The sequence below is a fragment of the Sordaria macrospora genome, chromosome 1 (genome assembly GCF_033870435.1).
Source record: "Sordaria macrospora chromosome 1, complete sequence".
Taxonomy (NCBI): domain Eukaryota; kingdom Fungi; phylum Ascomycota; class Sordariomycetes; order Sordariales; family Sordariaceae; genus Sordaria; species Sordaria macrospora.
Genome location: NC_089371.1, coordinates 1,486,461 through 1,499,930, shown reverse-complemented (window position 1 = coordinate 1,499,930; position 13,470 = coordinate 1,486,461). Strand labels below are relative to the sequence as shown.

The following is a 13,470-nucleotide window of genomic DNA, read 5'->3' as shown; positions in this document are numbered from 1 at the left end:
GCGCCTTTTTGACAAGATGGACGCAGCTCCCCAAACTACAAAAACTGCAGGTATCATCTCTATCTATACCGTAATATTTGTCTCACAAAAACATTCACATTCCCAAACAGCAGCGGAGAGATACTTTACTCGTCATCCTCATCCTCCTCCTCCTCCTCTTCATCATCGTCGCCTTCCTCCTCATCATCATCATCCTCAGCAAGATCATCATGATCCTCCTCCTCCTCTTCGCTGTCGGTCTCCTGAGCTTGCTTACCCAACCTCTCCTCCTCCTCATCTTCCTTCCTCCTCAGCTCATCCTCCTTCCTCGCCTCCTCCATCATCTTCCTCTTCTCGGCCCTTATCTTCCTCTGACTAACGACAAACGCGCCCAGCGGCGTCTTCTCCCACTCAAAGTCCCTGAGGAAGGCGTCGACCTGGGCGCGGTCGTTGGGCGCGAACTCGACGCGGTTGCGCTTGTCCTCGATGAACTTGGCGTTGGACTCGATCTTCTGCACCAAAAGGGCAAGCTGCGTGCCGATCTTGCCGTTGTTGTTGCCCGACGACTTCTTGCGCGAGTCCTTGAGCCAGCGCTTGAGGGCGACGACGACGGGAAGCGAAAACTCGGGGAAGGCGATGTTGCGCGACCAGAGGACAAAGTACTCGCCGAGCAGCTCGATGACTTGCTCGCCGAGACCGTCCTGGTAGACGCGCGTGCGCAGGTAGGATTTGGGCGCCTTGTAGGCGGTGGCGAAGTCGAGCGGCTTGAGGGTGGACGACTTGGGAGGCTTCTTCATCTCGGCGGAGTTGAGGACTTCGAGGAGGATGGAGGCCAGGGGGATGTAGGTGTCGGTGGCACGGGAGAGACGGAGCAAGGAGCGGATGAGCTGGAAGCGCAGCGGGAAGTAGAGGGCCGTGGGGATGAGGCGCATGGCGCCCAGGGTGACTTGCACCAGGGGGTAGATGAGCAGCTTGAGCTGCGACTCCTTGCCGGCTTCGGCCTCCTTGAGGGGGGAGCAGTGCTCGGAGAGCACGCACGACCAGAAGTCGAGCGAGTGCACGTACTGCCAGTTGTAGACGTTGCGGAAGGCGTTGTTCTTGTTGTTGACGATGGAGTTGCGCAGGTGGATGGCCAGCTGGCGGATGAAGCCGAAGGCGGTGGTGTAGCCGAGGGTCTGGTCGAGACCCCAAAGCTCGGCGGCCGAGTTCTTCATGATGTTGATGCCCGCTACCGTGTTGACGTTAGTCAGACGGCAGCCCTGCACAAGACCCTGGTAGACGGCCTTAAGGACCGTCTCGCGCACGCCCTTGTCGGAAATGACCATCAAGCGACGGGCGACCAGGAAGGCTGTTATCCTGGTGGCTTCGGTGCTGGCAGACTGCGACCAGAAGGCAACGACGGTCTTGATCAAGACCTTGAGAAGCTTTCTGAAGGAGAGGAGGTAAGGGAGGATGGGCTCGAGAGCGGAGATTGTGAGTTTGAGGGTGGGCTCGTCGGAAAGGGTGCCGAGGAGGTGGATGATGGAGGCGGCGTAGTTCTTGACGAGCTGGGACAGGATCTTGAACTTCTTGGTGTCGGTGTTGACGTAGGTCTTGCCGGAGGAAGACTCCTTGATAGGAACGTGGTGTGTGAGAACCTCGGGGATCTTGCTAAGGGCAAGAACCAAAATGTCGTTGAAGGCATTGGGGTCGTGGATGCTGTATCGTTGGGGCTTCTCGTCGTCGTCCTCGTTCAGGTGGGCGGCGCAACGGAATGCTATTACGACCTGGCGAGCAGCTCTAAGTGACTTTGTTTCTTCGATCTGGGCCCTCCACTTGGCAATCATCTTCTGGGTGAGTTCCGAGCCGTTGTCGTCGGCGGCGGCAGCCTTGGTGTCCTTCTTTTGCTTCTTCTTCTTGGGCTCCTCGCCCTCCTCGGCTTCGCTCCCGCTGAGCTCGTCGATCTCGGAAAATTCAGCGTTTTCGTCGAACTCGAGGGCCTCTGGGTCGTTCTCCTTCAAGAACTTGTAGAATTCGGGATCCTTCTCGGCGAGCGAGGCCATGGCCTCCTTGGTCATGCCGGTAGGGGCGCTGGCGTCTACCATCTCGTCATCCTCTTCTTCTTCGTCGTCGCTAACCTCGTCGTGGGAAATATCGTCGTCGTCGGAAAAGTCAACATCGCTGCCCTCGTCCTGTGATTGCTCTTCCTCCTCCTCGGCGCCGGACTCTTCAGCGTCGTCGTCGCGTTTCCTCTTGCCCAGCTTGCCGGAGGCATCCTTAGTCTTCTTGTCGAGAATCTCGAAGCCGCCCTGGAAGAAGTCGTCGACGGTCATTTCGCCGGCGGCGGCGGTACCGAGGTTCTTCTTGACACGGACAGGCTGCTTGCCGCCATCGGGGCCCTTGATGAAGGCGTCATCCTGGTGCTTCTTGGCCTGCTTCTTCTGCTTGATCTGTTCTTTTTGCTTGATCTTCTGGACCACCTTTCTGCGTTCCAAAACACCCTTCAGGTGCTTCTTTTCAAACTTTTTCGTTTGTTTGACGTTTTTGACCATGGTGGGCGACTGGCTGGGTGGTGTGATGAGTCCAGTCTGTGGTCGGATGGATGTTGATGGTTTTTTTTTTATTAGTGAAGAGGACCAGGGAAATGGACGTGGAAATGGAAGCCAATTCAATTCAGCAACCAAACTGACCCGTGCTTCTCTTGCTCTTGCCGTCGCGGTCCTCCCAAACTTTTTTCTCCTCCTAGATTCCGGGGTTCTTATCGGCTGCTCTTATCGGTGGAGGCGCTAGTCCTGTCTGGGTCTTAGGGGTGTACCTGGCGGGGCGCTCCTGTCACTGTGCGGATCCACTCTTGACCGACGGCATGCAGCTTCCAGGCTGTTTTGGAACGTCCTCGCAGCTCTCCATCCACTGGAGCTTCAGTGCATTCGCCGGCAAGGTACTCGTCATCTTCAATGGAAATTGATCTCACGATGGAGAGCCAACAAGCCCAACGAGTACACTTCACAACCTCAAACCTCCAAGATGATATCCCGCCAGCCATACGCGCCTACACCTCATAGTTATGTTCCTAACACTGCACTCTCGGCTACAATAAACCTGGACGAGGTAAACAAAGCCCCATCTCGGTACCGTGCCATGCCATGGTCTTGTTAACTGACAACATGATGCCATTCCCACTTGAAATAGGAAGTGAAGCTCGCCGATACCCGCGCTGAGCGTGACCTCCAGGACTCATTAGCCGAAATCTTCAGTATCATTGTAACTTTGGATGAACTGGAAAAAGCATTTCTCAAAGATGCCATCCCGGAGGCCGATTATACTGAGATCTGTGAGAGATCGCTGAAGCAGTACAAGTCGCTTGTTGCCGATGAGACGGTGGCCAAGGCATTCGTTGGCTTGGAGGAGTTCAAGGCCAAGTGGGATGTATGTTCATCATCATCATCATCAGAGTCACTTTACCTTCTTATGAGTTTGACTTACTCATACACCTTTCCAAATTAGCTCGAAGTTCCCCGCGCAACGGAACGCATCCGCGTCGGCATGCCCTCAACAGCCGTCAACGCCTCCTCCGGTCCAGCACCCGCAGCCGTTGCCGCTTCTGGAGGCACAAGCGGCACTCTCATTCTTGAAGCCACGCAGGACTTCATCACTTTTCTCGATGCCTTGCGTCTGGGTCTGTTGGCCAAGGATCAGCTGCACCCTCTCCTAACAGACGTGATCCAGTCGGTGAACAAGGTGACGGACCGGGACTTTGACAACAGGGGCAAGATCGTGCAGTGGCTGATCACCCTCAACCAGATGAAGGCGACGGAGGAGCTGAGCGAGGAGCAAGCGAGAGAGTTGGAGCTGGATATCAACTCGGCGTATCAGGGCTTCAAGAGCACTCTTACGTAGTCTCTGTCTGTATTGTAGGGTGTCTTTGCAGAGCAGTGGACAAACTACTTACTGCCTACACCAAGAACGTCCAAAAGCTAGGATAAACAAACTCCTCCTCAAAGATCCTCCTCACCTGCTCCAACACGAACCTCTCCACCTTACCCACGTTCTTCAAGCTCTGCTTGCCACTTTCCCTCTGACCAATCTCGCTCTCCACGCGAATCTCCTGCAACAGTCCGCCCATCTTCGTCTTGGCCCCATCGCTGCCTCCTGCTCCTATCCCAGAACTACTATTTCCAGCAGCTTTATTCTCCTCCCCCCCCACAGCAGCCACCGCATCCTCCGGGCTCAAAAAGCAAAAATGCACTCTCTTCCTAATATTAGCCACCACGCCCACGCCATCAAACGTCAAGCCCGTGATGCTCAACCGCACGGGGATCCCCACGAAGCTGGGCATGGGGTAATCGAGCAATATGTCGGCTGTGAGCAAGAGCTTGACGTCGCCGGCGTATTTGATGCGGAAGACGGCTTGGATGTCTTCGACGCGCGGTTCGCGGAAGCGTTGACCTTGGTCTTCTTCGTCTTCTTCTTCTTCTTGGTCGTCTTCGTCTTGCTGGTTTTCGTCTAGTTCGAGTTGTTGTTGGACAGGATCTCTATCGTGTTGGTGCAAGCTACCGTCCAAAAACCCATCGTCGTCATCTAGAATCGCCGAGTTTGCACGGTTATTCGTCGTAGGTCCGGCAGAGTTAGGCGCCAGAGTGGAAACACTATGCTTTTCTCGCAATCCTTGTTTGGGGATCTGTAGTCCTGGTCCCCTTCCAATGCCTAGTCCCACTCCCGAAGGTGACGGCGAAGCAGCAGCAGTATACGGTGGCGAAAAGAACCCTCTTTGCTCTCCTCCTCCTCTTTCCGCCGGCGCAACAGGGCTATAATCCCCCACCGAGTTCGAGCTCTGACTGGAAGGATTCCTTTTATGTCTTGGCCCTGCAGGAATGGCTAGCACGGGAGCACCAGGCATCGTCGGCGGATATCCCATGTTCATGCCCATGCCCATGCCTGCCACCATTCCCGGAATTCCGCGCCCGATGCCGCCCACGCCGCCGGCCGTTCCCAAGGTGCCTAGCGGTGTGCTGGTGCCGCCGGTGAGGGGACTGGGTCCGTGGCCCGGGACGGCTCCGGCTTTTCCGGGGAAGTGGTTGTGAAGATTTCGGAGGTTGGGCGTGGAGGAGCTGTGCAGGCCTTGGTTGGCTGCTGCTGTTCCTGGTCCTCCTACTCCTCCTGCGAATCCCCCTGGCCCTCCACCAGGGAAAATGCTATTTTGTTGCTGTTGCTGTTGTTGCTGGTCGGTTATCCACGAAGGACCACGTTGGTGAGCGGCGCCTGCTACGGCAGCTAAAGGCGTCTGAGTGCCCGAAAGACCGGCGGTGAATTGCGAGGTGAAGTAGTGTAGGTTGAGGTTAGAGGTGCCGCCGGGGATTCCTGGAGTGGAAACGCCGAGGAAGGGAGAGCCTAGGTCGGCGTGGTGGTGGTTGGTGCCGTGGGCGGGACCGACCTGTCCTCCACCGAAACCACCTGTTGTGTTGGCCTCCCGGTAATATCTGCCATCTCTACCATCTCTGATATTGTCTCGGTCCAGGCTTTGGGAACTGCTGTTGTTGCCGCTGCCGGGGTAGCCACCATGTGGGTTCAGGTGCGGTGGGAGGTAAGCTACTCTGCCTGAATTCGGACCACTTCCATTTCTGTTGCTTCCGGTGCTGCTGTTGACTGTGAGTCTTCGTCGGGATTCGGATGCTGAGGCGCCTCTTAGCCTGCCGTACTGCTGCTGCTGCTCGACTGGGTCATCGAGGTAGTCGCCTTCATTCTCGTAGGCGATGTCGTCTTCTGGGTCTGATTCCTCTGATGAGTCCACGCCGGGTTGCTCTTCGTAAAAGTCTGGAAGGGGGTCGGTGATGTCCTTGAGCTCGATCTCGGGTGGGATGGAGCCAAACTCAAAGTCGTGGACGGTGACGGACTTGATGAAGCGCGGCAGAGGGACGTCCTGGAACTTGTTGTGGATAAAATCGCGGATTTTGTGGGCGAGCTCTTGGCCGTCGGGGCCGCCGGTGACGGTTTCCCAGTTGAGGTCGATTGACATTAGGGAGTGAGGTGAGAAGGGTTGTGGTTGTGGTGGGCAGCAAACTGTCTTTGAAGACAACTTGAAGTGAGGTTTCGAGGTTGATGTTGAATGTCAAGATTGAAAGTGTGAGACATCGAGCTGTTTAAGCACTGTATGGAGATTCCGTCCCGTCTATACGATAGGTATGTAACGGTTCCTTGTAGCTATAGTAAGCTGCATGCTACGGGAAGGTAACTGAGTGCAAACACCGGATGAGAGGTTGGAGAAACTCACCATTGTTTTCACAATCCTACTTGGATGTTGTGGTGCAATCCGAATTGATTACCGGTATCTTAAGAAATCTACTCTTTAATCTCAAATTTGAAGGCACGATGAGTTGTGGTAGTAAATGCTTGGAAGTATGGGAGAGATACTTGGGCAGGACACCGTTTGCGACATGGGCGCATACTGTATGAAGAATGCATTGAGATCAGAAATTGGAAAGCACACTTCTCAACTCAATTGTTTCACATTGACAGCATCACATATCAGACACCTTGAACAGTTGACTCACAAGGTGATATTGAAATCCAATATGACAAGACATATCAGATCACTCCATTATTCGCCAACGGAGGGGTGAAAAGAGGCGAGAATAACCCTAACCCGAGCTGTTTCGGTACGTACCTTTCCCACCAGGCATGACGGCAGTGGATGCACCGCAGTCCAAAAAGCGGGTCGTATCCCAGGGCAACCAAGGAGCGTGACGCTTGATCAACAAAGGGTGCCACTTTTGCATTTTCCCTTTCCCCCAATTGTTGACTTTTGACTTCGACCCTCCATCAATTGCGTCCAGAAAATCGGGTGTGCAAATAGCCTAGGACTCCGACCGCGATCGCGCACACACCCACCCTCCACCACCTCTTCTGTCAAGTGCTTCTCTGTTTACCACTTCCCTTATTCACGCCACTTCGCGAGTTGGTTCTTTTACTTATTGTCGTTTACTTCTGTTGCATCGAGTTCTTCGCTTTGCCCCCAACGACCCGTGGATCAACAAGACCTACCTTACCGCCAGCAACAAACACCCCGCCGCGCAAAACGTAAACACAACACAACCACCCTTCATGGTTCGCCCTTGATCTTTGCCAAAGAAGGATCTCGTCGCCAAAGTCTTCAACACCACCACCACATCACATCACATCGCCGGTCATGGCGGGTGACTCGAAATCCCATTCACAACAACCACAACAGCGCATGACGAGAGCGCGAGTGGCCTCGTCTGCCGTCACAAAAAATGCCAGAGCCATGACCGCCGCTGCCAAAGCCAGGAGCGTGACCTCTAGCACCAGCACCAACACCACCACATCCGCGACATCTGCCACGACTGCCCCTGGCGCATCCAGAGCCACCGCGCCCACTGCTGCTACAAGCCTCAAGAGAAAGGCCCGAACCGACGATGATGAAGACGACGACCATCACGCAAAGCACCGTCCTGCTCCAGCCTCAGTTACGCGACCCGTACGTCTACCAGCCGCCGCTCTCGCAACCACCCGCGCCACCCGGGCTCGAGCACGGAATCCAGCCAACGAAGCTGCAAAGACATCAAGACCTGCCTCTTCAGCATCAGTTAAACCCGCATCCTCCCTTGCATCAAGACCAGCGTCATCAGCGTCTAGCAGACCGCCAGTAACGGCCCCGCGCGGTAGGCCGCCGACCAAAGCTCAAGAACCTGCCTCCAAGGCCACTCGCGCGACGCGTTCAGCCAAGCCCGACGACCAATCTTCCTCAACAGCCACTTCCAGAAATACCAGCACAACCAGGACGCGACCGACCGGCTCGACGGCGACCGCGCCCACCGCTGCATCCAAAGCCCTCGCAAAGCCCGCCGTAAAGAAGACGGTCAAGTTCGAGGAGCCGGAAAAAGAAAACATTGGGCCTCCGGGAGGAAAGAGGAAGAAGGCAGGACCAATTGTCAATGCCGGGGGTCTTCGCGCGAAACCAGTCAGGACTCGGACCGGTGCGACAGCCAAGGGATCAACATCAACCGCCAGGAGAGATGCTGCTGCCAATGGCACGACAAACAAGCCAGTGTCTCGTACTGGCCGGCCAGCTACACCCAACGATGCTCCCGAAAACACCAAGGTCGAAGGCATGAAACACAAGCCTCTTCCCCTCAGCCCTAAGAAAGTTAACCAACTAGTGGCAGCCGCCAAACACGGTGACGACTCGGAGGACGAACTTGCTATTCATGAGAACAGTCCGGCCTTGTTGCAGCCATTACTGACAGGCAGAGCTCCCATCAAACCGCCGGCGCCGAAGACCAGCAAGAAGGCACAGGAGAAACAACCCGAACAGGACCAGCCACAGGAACCCGAAGCTGCGCCCGTGTCTACTTCCACCGCGAATTCCGAACCCGAAGAGCAAAACAAGGATGCCTCCGCCGAACCTTCAGTCTTGAAGCCCCACTTCCTTCCGGCCGAACACCTCTCGATGCTCGCTTCTCCCGCTCGCCGTCCTCCACCATCTCCCTGGAAGAACAGTATCAAGACCCCGGCCAAGCGCGTCGAGGGTCTCTTTGCTGGCGTCCCTCTACTCGCCAACCGACCGGATGGGCAATCCGTTGCACAACCCGCCAAGAACGTTCCCGGCCTTCTTGCCAGTCCAGCCAAGAGGCCACCCGGAAATGCGACTGTGTTGATGGGTGGAGAAATTCTTGCTGGTGCCGCCACCACCTCCACGAATACCGGAATAATGGGTCCGCCCTCCCTCTTTGCCAGCCCGGCCAAGAGGATGCCAATGTCCGCTGTAAAGGCACAGCCCATTGTGGAGGAAGTTGCTGCTGAAACAAAGCATTCTTTGCTCGCCAGCCCACCTGTCAAGTTCGGCACTGCTAGACGCAAGTCGCAACGTCTGGAGGAGATGGCACGGGAGCAGGAACCCAAAGAGGAGGAAATTGAGCATAAGGAGGAGGAACAAGACAACCATGCGCAAGAGGATGAGGAGATGGAGAACGAACAGCAGGTTCACGAGCAGGAACCTGAACAGGAAGACGAAGAGATGGATTCCACGGACGAGGAGGACAACGACGGTCCTTCTGGTGAGCTTGGCGAGCGTACGATGCAGATTCTCACTTCCTCAGCAAAACCTGCTAGGCTACTGTTTACTGGTCGTCGACGATCTCTAAGGCATATGGAAAAGGAAGCCGAACCTACTGTTCAGGAAGAGCCAGAACCTCAACTTGAGGAGGAGCATGACCAGGAGGAGGAGCATGAGGAGGTGGAAAAGGATGCTGAAGACGAGGTGGAGGAGGAAGAGCACGAGGTTGAGCACGAGGTCGAGCACGAGGTTGAGCAGGAGGAGCAGGAGTATGAGCAGGAGGAGCAGGAGTATGAGCAGGAGGAGCCTGAGGTTGATCCCCAGGAGCCCGAGCTTGACCAGGAGGAGGCCGAAGAGGAACATGGGGAGGAACACGAGGTTGACGAAGATCAAGACCATGAGATGACAGACAGGGATGAGGAGCAGGCTATCGAGCCCGAGATCATCGAACCAGAAACCGACGAGGACTCGATGGAGGTCGATGAGGTCGAGCTGGACAACGAAAGTGTCGAGCAAATCGTCATTCCCGAGACCCCGCAGCCTGAGAATGATGACCAGAGCTATTTGGACATCGACCTGAGCATCAGCACCACCCCTCCCGAGTCACCACCTCAACATCTGCTCAATGGCCCTTCGTTCGGTAATCTTCGCCAGGATGTCCTCAACCCTTCTGAGGACACGGAGGACGCAACCCCTACCCAACCCACAAGAGGCAGCAAGGCCAACCCTCATCCTGCTGCTACACCTTCTGTCAACACCGGCCACCGGACTCCTTCTGGTCGAAGCACAACTAAGAGAATGCGCTTTGACAACGGCAACTCCGGCCTTGGCTTCACGCCCCTGGCAAACCAGTTGAGCGGATGGAAGGGAGGTGTTACACCGGCACCCCCCAAGGTTAACCTGCTCAAGTCTACGGCTACCCCAGCTAAGGCTACTCCTTTCGATAACTCCAGCCTTGGATTCACCCCCCTAGCTGAGAAGCTGAGCAGTTGGCATGGCGGAGTTACTCCTGCGCCTCCGAAGGCCCAAGCATCTGCAAAGACTCCGGCACTCACCAAGAACGAGACAGCCCCCAGCCTTGGATTCACGCCGCTGGCCAATCAAATTAGTGGCTGGAATGGCGGTGTTACTCCCGCTAAGCATAACGCCGCGGCTTCTTTGGAAGGCAGGTTTAATCGAAGGAGAAGCTCCAGGAGGCTGCAGCAGGTGGACGAGCAGGAGGAGATGCTCTTTGACGTGGCTGCGATGAAAGAGGCAGGCATCTTTGGAACTTCGGTTGCACGCCAACCGAAACAGCAGAAGTCCAAGGAATCTTCGCCTGAGAAAACTACTGAGGAGACCCCTAAGGCTGATGCGAAGACTTCGGCTGAAGTTGAGGCTAGTGTTCAGCAGCAACAGGAGGATGAGAACATGGAAGTGGTGCAGCAACAAGAGACTGTCCAAATGGAGCGACACGAGGAAGTTCAAGCGGAGGTTGACTCTGCTGATGTGAACAATGTACCCGTTGACGAGGGTGCCCATGAGGCTGCCGAGGTTGTCGAGGGCGAAGAGGAGCAAGAGGAAGGGGACTCCGTCGAGACGGTCATGGCCGATGCCGATCAAGCAGAGGTCGACCCTGATGCCATGATTGACGATGATGATGCATCCCCAATCCTCGAGGACATCCCTATCACCACTGAAGATGTTGAGCTCGCGGCCGAGGCCGAGGCGTTAGCTCGCATTTCTGATGTCATGGACACAACCGATGGCGCCGATAAGGATGGAAGCCAGCACAGCGTCTCTGATAACCTTTCGGAAGCGAGCCAGGAATATGGCGACGAGAATGCCATTCCGATCATGGCCGAGTTCACTACCCGCCCGCTGAATGTCAACCTCTTTACGCCGGCTGACACCACAAACCGTGTCACCAGACGAGCTTCCGCTGCTCTTGCTCACCCGACCACCCCGGTTCGCCCGCAGGCTGCTGTGAGGGAGGTGCACACAGTCTCCAAGGTTCCTCTCAAGTCAGGCGATGGATTTACCGCTCCGCCACCGCGTTCTCTCAGACCTAGAAAGTCGGGAAGAAGCAGTCTCTCGAGGGTATCCTTTGTGGACACTACTGATGTGATCATTGAAGAGCGTCAGGAGGAGATGGAGACTGTGCAAGAGGAGGCCGAGGAGGACCATGAGCAGGAGCAGGAGAATGAGCCCGTTGAGGCCCACATCCACCGGACTCCCATGAAGGCGACTCCAGTCAAGCAAACTCCCACCCAACATACTACTCCCTTCAAGACACCCTTGAAGCAGACCCCACCTCAAGTCGTCGCTGAACAGAACAACGCTCCTGTACCGTCGCCGCCCAAAGGTCACGAGATCACTACGGATGAAGCCGGCCGCCAGAGACGCCGTAGTCGTCGCATCTCTAGCATGGGTGCGGGAGCATCACTGGCCGAGATCCCAGAAGACGAAGCCGAGTTTGGGTCCCCGATTGCCGAGGAACGGGAGCCAGAGGATGAAGAAGATGACTTTGTCCCCTCCGAGCCGGTCACGCCCGCTAAGTCCGAGGTCGAGTGGTCGGCTATGGACACGCCTGCTCGTACTCCCCACAAGGACCTCAACCCCAAGCTGCTGAGGGGAGCGGTCGTGTACTGCGATGTGCATACCGCTGAGGGTGCCGATGCCAGTGGGCTCTTCATTGAACTTCTGAGCCAGATGGGCGCGCGTTGCGTGAAGAACTGGACGTGGAATCCCAATGCTGGTGCTTCGGGTGATGAGCCGGTATCTGGATCGGGACACAAGATTGGTATCACGCATGTGGTGTTTAAGGACGGTAGCAAGAGGACTTTGGAGAAGGTCAAGGAGAGTCAAGGTGTTGTGCAGTGCGTGGGTGTCAGCTGGGTTCTTGAGTGAGTATTCCATCCCCGGTAAACTGATAAAACACTATGCTAACGAATTACAGTTGCGAACGTGAAAACAAGTGGCTAGATGAAGCCGATTACCTCATCGACCTCACTTTCATCCCCCGCGGCGGCGCCCGTAGGAGAAAGAGCATGGAGCCCAAGGCGCTCGCCAATCTCAACGGCACCCTTGTTCCCTCCGGCTCCGGCTCCAGCACTACCACCGTCACCAACAGCACAACCAAGATAACCACGACCACAACAACGACTACCACCAACTCATTCTCATCCTCGACCACTACCCGCCCGTCTCAACAACCCACGACCCCCGGTAACACCACGTCCACCGGCCGCAGCAAACGCCGCTCTTCTTCTCTCTGGGTCCGCACCCCTCCCTCCCCCGACGCCTCTTCTTCATCGCCCAATGGTGGTGACAACCGTCGCGTAAGCGACTCCATCCTGGCCATGTCAACCTCAATCAACACACAACCTCACCAAACCCAGGCAGGGGAAGAAGAGGAAGAAGAAGAAAGGGAATGGACGACCCTCTCACCAATCCCTAAGACTCCCGCGCCCGAGCACGTCGCCCGCTTAGCAGCCAACCTATCCCCGGCCTCTTCCACCGTCACCGATTTTGCTGACCTTAACAACATGGGTGTCGATGGTATGGACGACGGTGGTGGTTTCCTAATCCCCGCTGACGAAGCAGGGCATATCGAAACTGATTTCCTGAGGGACGCCATGCCTGAGCACCATGGTCACACTCACGGCCATGGTCACAATTCTACCAGCCTCGCAGAAAGAGGAGCAATGACTTGTCCGCCAAAACCTAGTTTGAGCTATGCTGTTCCTTCTGTTCCTGCCCCTCCCCAATCTCGTGGAAGGAGCTTGTTCTCAATGTCAGTCGGATCAGCTGGATTACCAAGTGTTGATGAGATGGACATCCACACCACAACCACCAACAACCACAACGGCGAGGGATCATCAAATAGTATGTCCGGCCCTCCGGCTATGGTAAGCAGCACAATGGCAGGAACATACGGTCTCCTTCGCGATAACCGCGAAAGAAACCTGGGAGTCATGATGCGGTTGAATGCGGCTAGAAGGAAAAGTCTGCAGTTTGCGCCAAAGGTGGGGAGTCCGCTTGCTAGGAGTTGGACTGGAAGGAATGGTAACAATAACAACAATAACGGTGGTAGAGGGGCCGGTGTAGGAGGAGGTGGTGGTGGAGGTGTAGGTGGAGGTACGACGGGCGCAGGTACAGCGCAGTAAGGATAAGGATAAGGAGGTTCGGATTCTCTGTTTGTCTATGGCTGTTGGAGTAAAGAGAGGTTAAGGTTTGAGGTTTATTATTAAGGGTATACCATCCATTGCTTTTCTTGTTTGGGAGGAAAGGGTCTTGGTTCGGTTGGTCGTATGTCTTTAGTGTAGGAATCATGGTGTTAAGAGATAGTATTTACAGTCTGTGGCTTTATACCTATGAGGTTTTTCTCGATGGTTTCGTATGCGTTTGCGTTCTTGTTGCGGTGCTGTTGTGGTTATGTGATAGTGATGTTGCTTTTGTTC

The 13,470-nt window shown here is 55.5% G+C and overlaps 4 protein-coding genes across 4 annotated transcripts; 2 read left to right on the top strand and 2 right to left on the bottom strand.

Moving 5' to 3' along the window:
• Positions 1-125: 125 nt before the first annotated feature.
• SMAC4_04961 (uncharacterized protein) lies at positions 126-2,510 on the bottom strand (the record flags this gene model as incomplete). Its single annotated transcript, XM_003352799.1, has 1 exon — positions 126-2,510. One exon carries the CDS (start codon positions 2,508-2,510, stop codon positions 126-128), a length of 2,385 nt encoding a protein of 794 aa, XP_003352847.1.
• Positions 2,511-2,914: 404 nt separating this feature from the next.
• On the top strand, positions 2,915-4,123 carry SMAC4_04962 (uncharacterized protein). The gene is made up of 3 exons (XM_003352800.2): positions 2,915-3,066; positions 3,148-3,384; positions 3,463-4,123. The coding sequence occupies exons 1-3, from the start codon at positions 2,983-2,985 to the stop codon at positions 3,853-3,855; spliced, it is 714 nt and encodes a 237-aa protein (XP_003352848.1). The 5' UTR covers positions 2,915-2,982; the 3' UTR covers positions 3,856-4,123.
• A 563-nt stretch (positions 4,124-4,686) lies between these two features.
• Positions 4,687-5,971, bottom strand: SMAC4_04963 (uncharacterized protein; the record flags this gene model as incomplete). The annotated part of the gene is made up of 2 exons (XM_003352801.2): positions 4,687-4,988; positions 5,111-5,971. The coding sequence occupies 2 exons, from the start codon at positions 5,969-5,971 to the stop codon at positions 4,809-4,811; spliced, it is 1,041 nt and encodes a 346-aa protein (XP_003352849.2). The 3' UTR covers positions 4,687-4,808.
• Positions 5,972-6,768: 797 nt separating this feature from the next.
• On the top strand, positions 6,769-13,387 carry SMAC4_04964 (uncharacterized protein). Its single transcript, XM_003352802.2, has 3 exons — positions 6,769-11,572; positions 11,618-11,913; positions 11,967-13,387. Exons 1-3 carry the CDS (start codon positions 7,142-7,144, stop codon positions 13,174-13,176), a joined length of 5,937 nt encoding a protein of 1,978 aa, XP_003352850.1. The 5' UTR covers positions 6,769-7,141; the 3' UTR covers positions 13,177-13,387.
• Positions 13,388-13,470: the final 83 nt, after the last annotated feature.

Bases quoted from the DNA above. Each gene is read 5' to 3' on its own strand.
- SMAC4_04962 (XM_003352800.2), top strand. From the start codon at position 2,983: ATGATATCCCGCCAGCCATACGCGCCTACACCTCATAGTTATGTTCCT. The intron at 3,067-3,147 runs GTAAACAAAGCC...CACTTGAAATAG, and splicing joins CTACAATAAACCTGGACGAG to GAAGTGAAGCTCGCCGATAC. The intron at 3,385-3,462 runs GTATGTTCATCA...TTTCCAAATTAG, and splicing joins AGTTCAAGGCCAAGTGGGAT to CTCGAAGTTCCCCGCGCAAC.
- SMAC4_04964 (XM_003352802.2), top strand. From the start codon at position 7,142: ATGGCGGGTGACTCGAAATCCCATTCACAACAACCACAACAGCGCATG. The intron at 11,573-11,617 runs GTCGAGTGGTCG...ACTCCCCACAAG, and splicing joins TCACGCCCGCTAAGTCCGAG to GACCTCAACCCCAAGCTGCT. The intron at 11,914-11,966 runs GTGAGTATTCCA...AACGAATTACAG, and splicing joins GGTGTCAGCTGGGTTCTTGA to TTGCGAACGTGAAAACAAGT.